General features: G+C 44.7%; 1 protein-coding gene across 1 annotated transcript in view; it reads left to right on the top strand.

The window, feature by feature from the left end:
• The window catches only part of LOC140196886 (protease-associated domain-containing protein 1-like), a 30,958-nt gene that overhangs the window by 12,831 nt on the left and 2,743 nt on the right, over positions 1–15,384 (top strand). The window contains exon 5 of the mRNA XM_072256794.1: positions 11,655–11,764. Within this exon, the coding sequence (XP_072112895.1) occupies positions 11,655–11,764 (110 nt within the window). The remainder of the gene's footprint in view (positions 1–11,654; positions 11,765–15,384) is intronic.

The raw sequence follows: 15,384 nt of genomic DNA, 5'->3' as shown, positions 1-15,384 counted from the left end.
TATGCTGACCGCAGTGCACACCTAGCTATTCCCAATTTCCTGCATTCGGTCCATATCCCTCTAAATCCCACCCCTCCACGTACCTGTCCAAGTGTTTCTACTTTTCACATTGTTTGTCAATGAATTGGATAATGGAATTGGTGGCTTTGTGGCAAAGTTTGTGGATGATACAAGAATAGGTAGAGGGGTAGATAGTGCTGAGGAAGCAATGTGATTGCAGCAGGACTTAGACAAATTGGAAGAATGGGCAAAAAGGTGTCAGATGGAATACAGTGTTGGGAAATGTATGTTAATGCATTTTGGTAAAAGGAATAATAGTGTATATAATATAACAGAAATATAATAATAATTATCTAAATGGGGAGAAGGTTTAATCAGAGGTGCAGAGGGACTTGGAAATCCTCGTGCAAGACTCCCAGAAGGTTAATTTACGGGTTGAGTCTATGGTAAAGAAGGCAAATACAGTGTTGGCATTTATTTCAAGGGGAATAGAATATAAAAACAAGGAGATTGGTAGGTGGGAAGCCTTCAAAGGGGAAATTTTGAGAGTGCAGAGTTTGTATGTTCCTGTCAGGATTAAAGGCAAATTGAATAGGAATAAGGAACCTTGGTTCTCAAGGGATATTGCAACTCTGATAAAGAAGAAGAGGGAGTTGTATGAAATGTATAGGAAACAGGGGGTAAATCAGGTGCTTGAGGAGTATAAGAAATGCAAGAAAATACTTAAGAAAGAAATCAGGAGGGCAAAAAGAAGACATGAGGTTGCCTTGGCAGTCAAAGTGAGGGATAATCCAAAGAGCTTTTACAAGTATATTAAGAGCAAAAGGATTGTAAAATTGGTCCTCTTGAAGATCAGAGTGGTCGGCTTTGTGCGGAACCAAAGGAAATGGGGGAGATCTTAAGTAGGTTTTTTGCGTCTGTATTTACTAAGGAAGCTGGCATGAAATCTATGGAATTGAGGGAATCAAGTAGTGAGACCATGGCAACTGTACAGATTGAAAAGGAGGAGGTGCTTGCTGTCTTGAGGAAAATTAAAGTGGATAAATCCCTGGGACCTGACAGGGTGTTCCCTCGGACCTTGAAGGAGACTAGTGTTGAAATTGTGGGGGCCCTGGCAGAAATATCTAAAATGTCGCTGTCTACGGGTGAAGTGCCGGAGGATTGGAGAGTGACTCATGTTGTTCCGTTGTTTAAAAAAGGATCGAAAAGTAATACGGGAAATTATAGGCTGGTGAGTTTAACGTCAGTAGTAGGTAAGTTATTGGAGGAAGTACTAAGAGACAGAATCTACAAGCATTTGGATAGACAGGGGCTTATTAGGGAGAGTCAACATGGCTTTGTGCGTGGTAGGTCATGTTTGACCAATCTGTTGGAGTTTTTCGAGGAGGTTACCAGGAAAGTGGATGAAGGGAAGGCAGTGGATATTGTCTACATGGACCTCAGTAAGGCCTTTGACAAGGTCCCACATGGGAGGTTAGTTAGGAAAATTCAGTCGGTAGGTATACATGGAGAGGTGGTAAATTGGATTGGACATTGGCTCGATGGAAGAAGCCAAAGAGTGGTGGTAGAGAATTGCTTCTCTGAGTGGAGGCCCGTGACTAGTGGTGTGCCACAGGGATCAGTGCTGGGTCCATTGTTATTTGTCATCTATATCAATGATCTGGATGATAATGTGGTAAATTGGATCAGCAAGTTTGCTGATGATACAAAGATTGGAGGTGTAGTAGACAGTGAGGAAGGTTTTCAGAGCCTGCAGTGGGACTTGGACCAGCTGGAAAAATGGGCTGAAAAATGGCAGATGGAGTTTAATACCGACAAGTGTGAGGTATTGCACGTTGGAAGGACAAACCAACGTAGAACATACAGGGTTAATGGTAAGGCACTGAGGAGTGCATTGGAACAGAGGGATCTGGGAATACAGATACAAGATTCCCTAAAAATGGCGTCACAGGTAGATAGGGTCATAAAGAGAGCTTTTGGTACATTGGCCTTTATTAATCAAAGTATTGAGTATAAGAGCTGGAATGTTATGATGAGGTTGTATAAGGCATTGGTGAGGCCGAATCTGGAGTATTGTGTTCAGTTTTGGTCACCAAATTACAGGAAGGATATAAATAAGGTTGAAAGAGTGCAGAGAAGGTTTACAAGGATGTTGCCGGGACTTGAGAAACTCAGTTACAGAGAAAGGTTGAATAGGTTAGGACTTTATTCCCTGGAGCGTAGAAGAATGAGGGGAGATTTGATAGAGGTATATAAAATTATGATGGGTATAGATAGAGTGAATGCAAGCAGGCGTTTTCCACTGAGGCAAGGGGAGAAAAAAACCAGAGGACATGGGTTAAGGGTGAGGGGGGAAAAGTTTAAAGGGAACATTAGGGGGGGCTTCTTCACACAGAGAGTGGTGGGAGTATGGAATGAGCTGCCAGACGAGGTGGTAAATGCGGGTTCTTTTTTAACATTTAAGAATAAATTGGACAGATACATGGATGGGAGGTGTATGGAGGGATATGGTCCGTGTGCAGGTCAGTGGGACTAGGCAGAAAATGGTTCGGCACAGCCAAGAAGGGCCAAAGGGCCTGTTTCTGTGCTGTGGTTTCTATGGAGATAATGCTGTGGCTTTATAAGACACTGGTCAGGCCACACCTGGAGTATTGTCCATAGTTTTGGGCCTCATATCTCAGAAAGGATGTGTTGTCATTGGAGAGAGTCCAGAGGGGGTTCATGAGGATGATTCAGTGATTGAAGGGTTGAGTGGGATCCGGGATCAGCCATGATAGAATGGCAGAGTAGACTCGATGGGCTGAACGGCCTAATTCTGCTCCTATGTCTTATGGTCTTATGATCTGCATTAGCCAGAAAAATGGGCTGAAAAATGGCAGATGCATTTTAATGCAGACAAGTGTGAGGTTTTGCACTTTGGTGGAATCAACCACGGGGTAGGTCTTTCACAATGAACAGTAGGGCACGGAGGAGTGCGGTAGAACAAAGGGATCTGGGAATCCAGGTACATAATTCATTGAAAGTGGTGTCACAGGTAGATAGGGTTGTAAAGAAAGCTTTGGCAGATTGGCCTTCATAAATAAATGTCTTGAATACATACAGGAGAGAGGATGGTATGTTGAAATTGTATAAAATGTTGCTGAGGACTAACTTGGAGTATTGTGTGCATTTTTGGTGACCTACCTGCAGGAAAGATGTTTTAAAAAAAAGTTTGACAGAGTGCAGATAAAATTTATGTTGCTGGATCTGGAGGACCCGAGTTATAAGGAAAGATTGAATAGGTTAGATTTGTGTTCTTTAGAACATAGAAGATTGAGAGGAGATTTGATAGAGGTATACAAGATTGAGGGATATCAACAGGGTACATGCAACCAGGCTTTTTCCACTGAGGTTGGCTGTGACTACAACCAGAGGTCATGGCTTAAGGCAGAAAGGTCAGAAGTTTAAGGGGAACATGAGGGGAAACGTCTTCACACAAAGAGTTGTGAGAGTGTGGAATGAGCTGCCAGCACAAGTGGTCCACGTGAACTCGATTTCAATGTTGAAGAGGAGTTTGGAGAGGTATTTGGATTGTAAAGATATGAAGGGCTATGGTCCCAGTGTAGGTGGATAGGAGTAGGCAGTTTATATGGTTTCAGAATGGACTAGATGGGCTGAAGGGCCTGTTTTGTGCTGTTTGTTGCTATGATTCTTAGGCAGGATATTGGGGCTGAGAGGGAAAGTGGATCAGCCATGATGAAATGATGGAGCAGACTCAATGGGCCAAATGGCCTAATTCTGCGCCTATATCTTATGGTATTCCAAATGTGGCCCCACCGACAGCTTGTACAAATGCAAAATCCTTCAGGTTATCTCTTTGGTCACTTTCTTCAATGGCTCAGTCGGTGTTTATTTCCAAGAGCTCCTGAGGAGCATTTTAGGATCATTAATGTGTTAACAGCTTTGAATAAATGTCCTGTATGTACAAATAAACAGGCCAGGACCAAGATTCTGCCATCAGATTTGTGAATAGCCCATGAATACCTCATTATAGGTAACACACACAAAATGCTGGAGGAGCTCAGCAGGTCAGGCAGCATCTTAGAAATAAATAAACAGTCGATGTTTCAACTTGAGGCCCTTCTTCAGGGCTTTTATTATTCATTTTGTTTCTGCACCATATTTATTTTTTGTGATCGGGTGGGGTGGAGATACGTCTCTACCAAGGGAGGTGTAAGGCACTCCTTCCCTCCACTAGCCTGCAGGTCACCCTTGGCCAAGATGTGGCACTTGCTTAGCCCCCTGATCAGGGTCACGTGAAGCCATGGGAACAGGTGGTGGATGGTCGCATGAGCAGCTGGCGCAGATCACAAGTCCTGCTTATGAAACCACTGACACCAGGCAGACAATCTCCAAAGAGTATTGATAATGGCTAGGGTCTCCTGTCTTGTAAAGACACTGCCCAGAAGAATGTAATGGCAAACTCTTCTGCAGAAATATTTGCCAAGAACATGGAGACCATGTCCGCCCACATCATGTGACATGACACATAATGATGATATTTATTTTAGAAACATAGAAAACCTACAGCCCAATAGAGGCCTTTCGGCCCACAAAGCTGCGCCGAACATGTCCTTATGTTAGAGATTACCTAGGGTTACCCATAGCCCTCTATTCTTCTGAGCTCTATGTACTTATTCAGGAGTCTCTTAAAAGACCCTATTGTATCTGCCTCCACCACTGCCGCCAGCAGCCCATCCCACACACTCACCACTCTCTGCATAAAACACTTACCCCGACATCTCCTCTGTACCTACTTCCAAGCACCTAGGAACTGTGCCCTCTTGTGCTAACCATTTCAGCCCTGGAAAAAAAAGCCTCTGCCTATCCACACAATCAATGCTTCTCATCATTTTGTAATTTATAGTAATGTTATGTCTTTGCACTGTACTGAACATCATAGGTGGCCTTAGCTACGTTTCACCCGTTTTAACTGAAGCGGGCCCCACCCTCCCAGGGGCTCCCGACTGACATGCAAAAATTTAATGCACAGCTCCCAGACACCACAATATTCTCCTGCTTTTGCCAGCCGAACCACCAGTGGGCACTCACTGACTGACATCTGAGAAAATACATTTAAATATTTACTTCACTTGTAAACATTGCTCCTAGCAAAGAAGGCTACTTTGCAATGAGGGTAAAATAAAACGCTCCTATCCTAGTGGTGCTGAAAAATGGAAAATATTAGACAACAGAACAAAACGTCTAAATAGTCTCCCAAAAGTTACATCTTTCTTTGGTCCGGCATCTGTAAAAGGCCCACTGACTACAGTTGCTGCTGCACCATCGTCACAGCATGGGGCTGCAGTGCCAAGTGACAGTGTAAGCGGTACAGGAGATGTTGGTAATCAGAGCAATGAAAATGAGAAGAACAATTCTACTCAAACAGATGGTGATAATGATGATCAAACTTTGTTTGATGAACAAGCACCACAGCATGGTGACAGTCCTACAACTGAGACAGGTGAGGGAGATGCTGCCACCAGCCCACCAGACAGAGAGAAAGCCCCACTAACATTCACAGAGACCGATCCGGCACGTTGGCCAATGCATACTACCAGTGATCGATGGATCGACATTGTTAGGAGAGGTCCTGTTTAGTTAGAGGACACTAACTTTCCACAGAGCCAATCATGCCGTCATTTTACCATGGACAGATATATTATGAAGATGAAAAATGGAGAAACCATTCGTAGGTCATGGTTAGTGTACTCAGAATCATGAATCTTTTGTTTCTACTGTACCCTATTTGGCAAGCGAAATCACAGTCTCACTTGCGGAGGTTTCAGAGTGTGGGAGCGACTCACTCTCACACTCCAGGATCATGAGAAGTCAAATGCGCACCGTGCCAACATGGATAGCTGGCGCGAGCTGGAGACGCGCTTAGGAACTCACAGTGCTATTGACAGCACATACCAAGAAATGCAAACACTGGGGAAAAAAAATGGAATGATGTCATGAAGAGGTTCATTGCCATAGTCTGTCACCTTGCTGAATGAAACCTTGCTTTCCGTGGCCACAGTTCCACCCTTCATGAACCAAATAATGGGAAATTTCTAGGTCTGGTGGAGCTGCTTGTCGAGTTCGACCCAGTGATGAGCAGAGAGAAAAGAGATTGCTGACCACTACATGGGGAAAACCATACAAAATGAGTTAATCACACTTATTGGAGACAAGACACTGGAAGCGATAACAGAGAGAGTAAGACAATCACGTTACTACTCGGTGATAATGGACAGCACCACTGACGCTGCACACATGGAGCAGCTCTCTGTGACACTGCACATTGTCACGGGCCAGGTAAATGTCGGAGCTGCTGTTAGTGAGCATTTTGCTGGTTTCCTGCCAGCGCTCGACACAACAGGTGCAGGCCTAACCGACGTCTTCTTAACGCATATGGAGAAGTTAGGATTAGATATCTCAAAATGCAGGGGGCAGGCATATGATAACAGGAGCAATATGCGGGGGAAAAATAGCGGGGTGCAGAAGAGGGTGCTAGATATTAATAAAAAAGCACTTCATGCCATGCGCCAGCCACACCTAAACTTAGTCATTGTCGATGCTGCAAAATCAACAGTGGAGTCTGTGAGCTTCTTTGGGGTGCTGTAACGTCTATACACACTGTTCAGCTCATCGACACAGAGATGGGAGATTTTCAAGGAGGGCGTGCCACAGATGACCCTCAAGGCCATATCCAACACGCGATGGGAGTGCCGCGTGGAAAGTGTGAAAGTCCTGCGCTACCAGCTTCCCGATGTTGGCAATGCGCTCCTGTCACTGATTGAACATGCCACACAGAAAGGTGACAGTGAAACCACATCTGCAGCCAGAGGCCTAGAACAGGAGATCACGTCATGGAAATTCCTGCTGACTGTTATCATCTGGTACAACGTTTTACAGGAGGTGAATCGTGTCTGCAAGCTGCCCCAGAGCCCACAAGTGGGAATCGATGTGCTACAGCGCGAGGTGGAATATGTTCTGAAATTTCTCAAGGAATACAGAGAGAATGGCCTTTCATCCGCCCAAACAGATGCCAGAGACATAGCTGAAGAGATAGGGATGCCAATAGTCTTTCCTACTGCACGAATCAGATAACCAAAACGCCAGTTCCAGTACGAGTCCCAAAGTGCAGATCCTTTCCTGACAGTGGCACCCAAGGAACGGTACAAGAGGGAAGTTTTCCTTCTACTAGTGGACTCTGCTATCACAGGCATTAGTGAGTGCTTTAAGCCGATGGGGTCATTTTACAGTCTGTTTGGCTTCATTTATGGAAGAGAGGAAATGAAAAAAGCCACCCAAAGTCGCACACTGAAAGACAGCTGCGTAAACATGGAGAGGACACTTGGTGGTGTGGATGCTAAGAACCTTTTGCACAAGGTGTTGGCTGCTGTCAGTGCCGGACCTGCAAAAGAAACCACTGACCTGCAGATTCTGAGCTACATTTACAGCAACGATCTGGTTGAACTGTATCCTAACCTCACCATTGCTCTAAGACTCATGCTGACAGTGCCTGTGACTGTAGCGAGTGGAGAGAGAAGATTTTCAAGGCTAAAGCTCATCAAAACGCATCTGAGGACAACCACGCTCCAGGAGCGTCTGTCAGCTCCTGCTCAGATATCAATTGAGCATGAAATAACAAGATCGCTGGACAAAGATGAGCTCATTAAAGCATTCTCAGCACTCAAGCACAGGACGGTGGTGAAGTTCTAGTGGTAAGTCTTTTAACACATTTTTAGCAGAAATAAAGTTTATAATTAAAATAATAAAATAAACCACGTATTTCACTCAAAATGTGTATAGGCGATTAGGCGCGTTTCCACAAATCGTAATTTCTCTCTCCCGCTTGCGTCCCCTCGCTCTCTCACTCTCCTCCTGTTCGCTCTCCAGACCTTACGTGAGCTGTCCGTGGTGCTGAAAGAGCATGCGACGCCGTTTGTTGTAAACTTCCAGTAGTTAACTTTCAGACACCGTTCATTGAATAAATAAAGTGTGAATTTTCATTAAATATGACATTGCTTTTGTTATTAATTTAATTGGAGGGAAAGTGTTTAAGATGTTCTTATGTCAGCTGATACCTAACACATAGTGCCATTCAATGCAGACTATTTGCCGAAAAGGGCGAGGCTTCTCACCCCAAAGCAAAAAATGTCATTGTTTCAGTTTTAATTAATAGAATTGTTTGGATTATGTTGAGCTGCCTGTCCATTATGCTGAAAGTGCATATAATGCATCAACGTTTAAGTCTGAAATTATACCATTATTGATGCAAACCAACTTGAATATTCGCTTTTTTTCTTTTTTTTAATTGGGAAGCGGGGGTAGGGCCCCACATTAACTCTTGAAACGGCCCCCAGATGCTTAAGGCTGCCTATGCTGAACATAGAAAACAGAACAGGACTGAGCCCATCAGCTCATGATGTTATGCTGGCCTATACAAACGTACTCCACAATCTGTCTAAACCTTCCCTCCTACACAGCCCATCACCCACCTTTTCTCTTACATCCTCAAATATCAGAGTATCGACGCCAAGAGTTGGGATACAATGTTTAAGTTGTACAAGATGTTGGTGTTGCCAAAATTGGAATATTGTGTGTAGGCCTTGTCACCTATTTACAATAAGCTTGAAAGAGTGCAGAGAAAATTTACAAAAATGGCGCTGGAACTTGCGGACCTGATTTACAGGGAAAGGTTGAATAGGCTGGGAATTTATTCCCTGGAGCGTAGGAGGTTGTGGGGAGATTTGACAAAATTATGAGGGGTATTGACTGGGTAAATGCAAGCGGGAACTTCTTCACTCAGAAGGTGGTGCTAGCTGCTAGCAGAAGTGCAATTGTGACATTTAAGAGAAATTTGGATAAGTACGTGGATGGGAGGAGTATGGAGAGTGTCAGATGTCAGTAATTTTCCATTTCTGAGTTCTTTTAGGAGTTCAGGAATGATCGAGAATCTTTGATTCATTGATTCTTTGTGATAGCTTATGTTAAAGTTTAACAGATGCAGAGCATTTGAGACTAAGTGAAGAGCTGAGGAGTTGATTAAAGAGCTTCAGTAGATTCAAAGATGGCGCATTTGAAAAATCTATCACCTTTATACTCGAGATATCCAGGGAATTTCTGTTAACAGAATCCAATCAAAAGGCTTAACAATTGTAACAGGCGTATAATATGCTCATACTTAGCCATTTAAAAATGAAAAGGTTTGTTTGTTTATTTATGCAATGCAGAGTAGGCTCTTCCAGCCAGGTCACCCAGCAATCCCACAATCTAATGCTAGCCTAATAGTGGGACAATTTATAACAACCAATTTACCTACCAACCTGTACGTCTTTGGGATGTGGGTGGAAACCGGAGCACCCGGAGGAAACCCTGCAGTCATGGGGAGAATGTGCAAACTCTTTACAGGTGGCAGCGGGAATTGAACCTGTGTAGTCTACATTGTAAAGTGTTGTGCTAACCATTGCATTGCTGTGTCGCCCCTGTATGGAAATATATGTAACTGCTATACTGCCTTCTGCCAGTAAGTGGAGGCAAAAGACCATGCATTGTGAAAAATACATGAGTTTGTTAGAAATAAATAGTTAAAAATACTAAAAACTACAATTTTAGTTTTGCATTATTTCAACTAATATAAAGTATTAAAAAAAACCGATTCACATCAGGGTTATGGTCCAGGTGCAGGTTGATGAGATAGGTATAGATTAGATGGGCCAAAGGGCCTGTTTCTCTCCTGTGCTACTCTGTGATCCTATCCATGTGGTCAGCATTTGGAACGAGCTGCCACAGGAAGTGATTGAGGCAGGTACATTAGCAATATTCAAAAGATACCTGGACAGGTACGTGGATTGAAAAGATTTAGAGCAGGGCTTCCCAACCTGATGTCCATGGACCCCTTGTTTAATGGTAGGGGTCCATGGCATAACAAAGGTTGGGAACTCCTGGATTACAGTGATATGGGCCAAACGTAGGCAAAAGGGATGAGCTTAGAGGGAATCTCGGTCACCATGAATGAGTTGGGTGGAAGTGTCTGTTTCCATGTTCGATGACTCTGTGACCCCATTTGGCCCGTTGCTTCTCCTGTGTGCTTGAAACAACATTTTGGATGCTAATTATGACCTGACTGCTGCCTCACTTCCCAGAGACCCTAGTTTGATCCCAATCTCCAGTGCTGTCTCCGTGGAGCTTGCAGGTTCTCCCTGTGTGGGTTTCCCCTGCGTGCTCCAGTTTCCCCAAAGATCCCAGAGACGTGCGGGGTCAGTGGGTTAATTGGCCCCTCCCCCCAGTGTATTGTTGAGGAGTAGAATCTTTAGTGGAGGAGTTGGTAGGAGTGTGGAATGGTTAACTGGGTGTCTGAAGGGCCTGTTTCCATGGTAAGTGGGCTGTACCTAAGTGACGCAAGATGCTGGAACCTGCAGCATCACACAGAGAAAATGCTGGAGGAACTCAGCAAGTCAGGCAGCTTCTATGGAGAGGAATACACAGTTGATGTTTTGGGCTGAGACCCTCCATCGGGACTGGAAAAACCATAAGACCTTGGAGGAGAGATTCCCCACCCAGCCCGAGTCTTCTCTGCCATTCCATCGTGGCTGATTTATTAACCCCTTCAACCCCATTCTCCTGCTATAGTCTTCGACACCCTGACAAACCAAGAACCTATCAATCTCTACTTTAAATAAACTCAATTACTTGGCCTTCACAGCTGGCTTTGACACTGAATTCCACAGATTCAGCACCTTCTGGCCAAAGAATTTCCTCCTCATCTGTTTTATATGGATGTCCCACTATTCTGAGTCTATGCCCTCTGGTCCCAGACACTCCCATTGTGGGAAACATCCCAAGGGGAGGCAGCCTGTTTAAAGAGGCTGAGTGAAGTGGTGCAGCAAAAGCTGGCAGATGATAGGAGAATGGGGGTGATATACAGGTGAGAGAGTGGGAATGACTTGAGAAGCTGGCAGATGATAGAATGGGGTGATATACAGGTGAGAGAGTGGGAATGACCTGAGAAGCTGGAGGTGATGGGTGGAAGTGAGAAAGGGCCGAAGAAGACCATGAGACCATAAGACGAGGTTGGAATGGCGGCACAGGATCAATGGGCTGAATGGCCTAATTCTGCTCCTATGTATGGTATCATGGATATTGAGAGGCCGAGATAGAGAGGATGTTTCCTATAGTGGGGAAGCCTAGCACCTGAGGGCACAGCCTCAGAATAGAGTAGGGTTTCCCAACCTGTGGTCCATGGACCCTTTGGTCAGTGATGGGGGTCCATGGCATGAACAAGGTTGGGAACTCTTGGAATATAAGGACGTCCCTTTAGAATGGAGATGAGCAGGAATTTCTTTAGCTAGAAGGTGGTGAATCTGTGGAATTTATTGGCACAGATGGCTGTGGAGGCCGAGTCATTGGGCATATTTGGGGAGGGCGGTGGACCGTGGAATAAAGGGAGGGGGTGTGAGGAGGGTGGGATGTGTGAGTGATTGGTAGATGGAGAGGGTGGGGAAGGAAAAGAGGAGGGTTAAAGGGCTGGTGGGAAAAGGGGAAAACAAAGAGGGGGAGTGGAGGGTAGTGACTAGCCCAAGTTAGAGAAATAGATGTTTGTATCTTTGACTTTCTCTCCGCAGCACACCAGATATGAGCAGATCTACCTGGTTCCCGCAGACCCCCCGCAAGCCTGCGGTGACCTGAACAACGGGGCATTTATCCAGGATCAGATCGCCTTGGTTGAGCGAGGGTGGGTATGAACCTCCTTCAACACTGCTATGGAGACAGGATTCACATACCCACTGAGCCCTGTGTCCACAGCAATTCACAGCCAACAAACAGACACTTCTTGGCGAGTAAGTTCTCTGTTTGACACACAAGAGCAGGAGGAGGCACCCAGTTAATGCAAAAATTCAAAAAGTTTATTATCAAGATACATGTATCTCACCATATTCAACCCTGAGATTCATTTTCTTCTGGACATTCATAGTAAGTACAACAAAAGGCAAAATAATAATAATAAATAAATAAACAATAAATATTGAGAACATGAGATGAGGTGTCCTTGAAAGTGAGTCCATAGGTTGTGGGAGCAGTCCAGTGATGGGGTGAGTGAAATTAAGTGAAGTTACCCCCTCTGGTTCAAGAGCCTGATGGTTGAGGGGTATTAACTGTTGCTGATCCGGGTGGTGTGAGTCCTGAAGCTCCTGTACCACCTTCCTGATGACAGCAGCTCAGTGGTGGGGAGACCTTTACCCGGGCTGTATCCACCACTTTTTGAAATCCGACCTGACCCACATTCAGATTTATTTATCACATGTACATTGAAAAATACACTGAAATTATTTATTTGGGTTAACCAACACAACTTAAGGATATGCTGTGGGCAGGCTGCAAGTTTAAAAATTTAAGAAACTTTATCAGCGTGACATCTCAAACCTTGACAAACTTCTATAGATATGTAGTGGAGGGTATATTGACTAGTTAAATCACAGCCTGATAGGGAAACACCAATTCCCTTGAACGCAAAATCCTGTAAAAAGTAATGGATACAACCCAGTCCATTATGAGTAGACATAGACATAGTCATAGACATACTTTATTGATCCCGAGGGAAATTGAGTTTCGTTACAGCTGCACCAACCAAGTAAAGCCCTCCCCACCATTGGATACATCTACACAGAGTGTTGTAGAAAAGCAGCATTCTTCATCAAGGACTCCCACTACCAGGGCATGCTCTCTTCCCGATGCTGCCACCAGGAAAAAGGTACAGGAGCCTCAGGACCCACACCACTGGGTTCAGGAACAGTTATTACCCCTCAACCATCAGGGTCCTGAACCAGTGGGGTTAACTTTACTCAACTTCACTTGCTCCAGCACTGAACTGTGCCCACAACCTTTGGACTCACTTTCAAGAACACCTCATCTCATGTCCCTGATATTTATTGCTCAATTATTTTCGTATTTGCACAGTTTATTGTCTTTTGTATGCTGGTTGCTTGTCTAGTCTTTCATTTTGTTTCTTGTATTTACTGTGACTGCCCACAAGAAAATGAATCTCAGAGTTGAATATGGTGACATCTTCATACTTTGATAATAAATTGATTTTGAACTTTGATATGCCACCATATAAAACCCTGAGATTCATTTTCTTGCAGGCATTCACAGTAGAACAAAGAACCACGATAGTCAATGAAAATCACACAAAGACAGACAGACAAACAACCAGTGTGCAAAAGACAACAAACTTGACAAAAAATAAAATCGATAAATAATAATGAGAACTTGAGTTGTAGAGTCTTTGAAAGTGAGTCCGTAGGTTGTGGAGTCAGTTCAGTGTTGAGGTAAGTGAAGTTATCCACACATTCCGGCACGAACATAGCAAGCTTACGGTGTTGTCACAAGCAGCAACAATAACCACAACAAAACATGGGTGCCACAGAAGGCGCGATGCCTTTACGGCTGGGAGTGTCGCAGTCCAGGGTTGAATCTCGCTGTCCTCTAGAGAATTTGTACGTCCTCCCCATGACCATGTGGGTTTTATCCGCGTGCTGTGGTTTCCTCCCACAGTCCAAAGATGACCCGGGTAGGTTAAATAGTCATTGTAAATTGTCTCACGATTGGGTTAGGGGTAAAACGAGGTTGTCGGGGGTTGCTGGGAGGCACATCTCGAAGGGTCGGAAGGTCCTATTCCACGCAGAATCTCTAAATGAAGCAAAACAAACACACAGACAGTGCTCTGACACTAGGACAGTCCCTGGTCCAGACTCGCAGGCATTGGGTCTCCAGATCCCAGACCCCTGACCCAGGGGCCACGACCAACGTTCCCTGTAATTATTTTTAACAGCTGCAAGGACCAAATTTTTGAGCAAGAAATTTTTACATGGCCTGAAACCTGCGCGGAACTTTAAATGTTTTTATTTTGTAATATGTATACGATGAACATTCAGAATGAAAACTGAAAAATCACAGACTTTTGATTTTATTTATTAATTGAAGGATATGGTGAAATACAGTACAACAATGAAAACCTTCCACATTTCGCGAACCTTTTCTAGCTGTGTGGCAACAAAGGCTATGTTCACGGGAGCATTTCAGTTACTGTGCAGCTGTGAACCTGTGCAGTTTAAAGGGAACAGTGGCCACCAAAGGGGTTTCCAACTTGCAGATCCATGACCCAGGGGCCTCGACTTCTGGATTTGCCGACTTTGGTCTTGACCCTAAGACTCGCTGATGACGGGATTTTGAACTTTGGAGATTCAGTGAGGTTGTTGTTGAGGAGACACATGAGATGGCAGACGCTGGGATATGAAAGAACACACAACCTGCTGGAGGAACTTTGCAGGTCAGGCACAATCTGTAGAGAGAAAGATGGTTGACATTTCGGACCACGATCCATCATTCGGCCAGGATCAAGGGTGTTGGCCCGATACATTGACCATCTATTCCCTTCTATAGGTGCTGCCTGCCTGCTGAGTTCCTCCAGTATTTTGTGTGTTGCTCTGGATTTCCCTTTTAAGCTGAGGTCTGGGAGAAATCCAGCTCCACCTCATGGAACAATTCAGAACAGAAATAGGCCATTTGGTCCATCGTATCCATGCTGACTGTGATAACACCCAATGGTGATCCTATTTACCTGCATTAAGCCCTCATCCCCTATCCAGGTGCCTTTAAAACAAGGTGACTGTATCTGCATTGACCGTCTCCTCTGGCAACAGGCTCGAGAAACCCACCACCCTCTGTGTGAAAACCTGCCCCTCAGATCTCCTTTGTATTTCTCCCCTCTCAGTTAAACCTGTCCCTTTTAACTTCCCATTCTCATATTGCTCCATGGCCTCCTCTTCCAGCCACGATGAGGCCAAACATAGGTTGGAGGAGCAGCACCTCATACTCCATCCAGGTAGCCTCCAACCTGATGGTATGAACATTGATTTCTCAAACTTATGGTAATTTCATCTCTGAAGCGTTCTCTCAATTTTCCATTTTGCCCCTTCTCCTCACCTGTCCATCACCTGGTTCCCCTCCTACTTCCCTTTCTGCTACGATCCACTCTGCTCTTGTATAAGATTCCTTCTTCTTCAGCCCTTTACCTGTTCCACCTATCCCCTTCCTACTCACATTACCCCTTACCTGGTCTCACCTATCATCTGCTAGCTTGTATTTCTTCGCGTCCTCCCCCACCCCCCACCCATCGACCACCTTACTCTGGCTTCTGTCTCCATCCTTCCCAGTCCTGATGAAGGTTCTTGCCCTGAAACATTGACTTTGTAATTCCCTTCCATGCACGCTGCCTGACCCGCTGAGTTCCTCCAGCATTTTCTGTCTGTTACCTGTGATAATAAAGTATTTACCAGTGGTGTGTGTGTGTGT

The sequence above is a fragment of the Mobula birostris genome, chromosome 4 (assembly GCF_030028105.1).
Source record: "Mobula birostris isolate sMobBir1 chromosome 4, sMobBir1.hap1, whole genome shotgun sequence".
Taxonomy (NCBI): domain Eukaryota; kingdom Metazoa; phylum Chordata; class Chondrichthyes; order Myliobatiformes; family Myliobatidae; genus Mobula; species Mobula birostris.
This window is presented reverse-complemented; position numbering and strand designations above follow the sequence as displayed.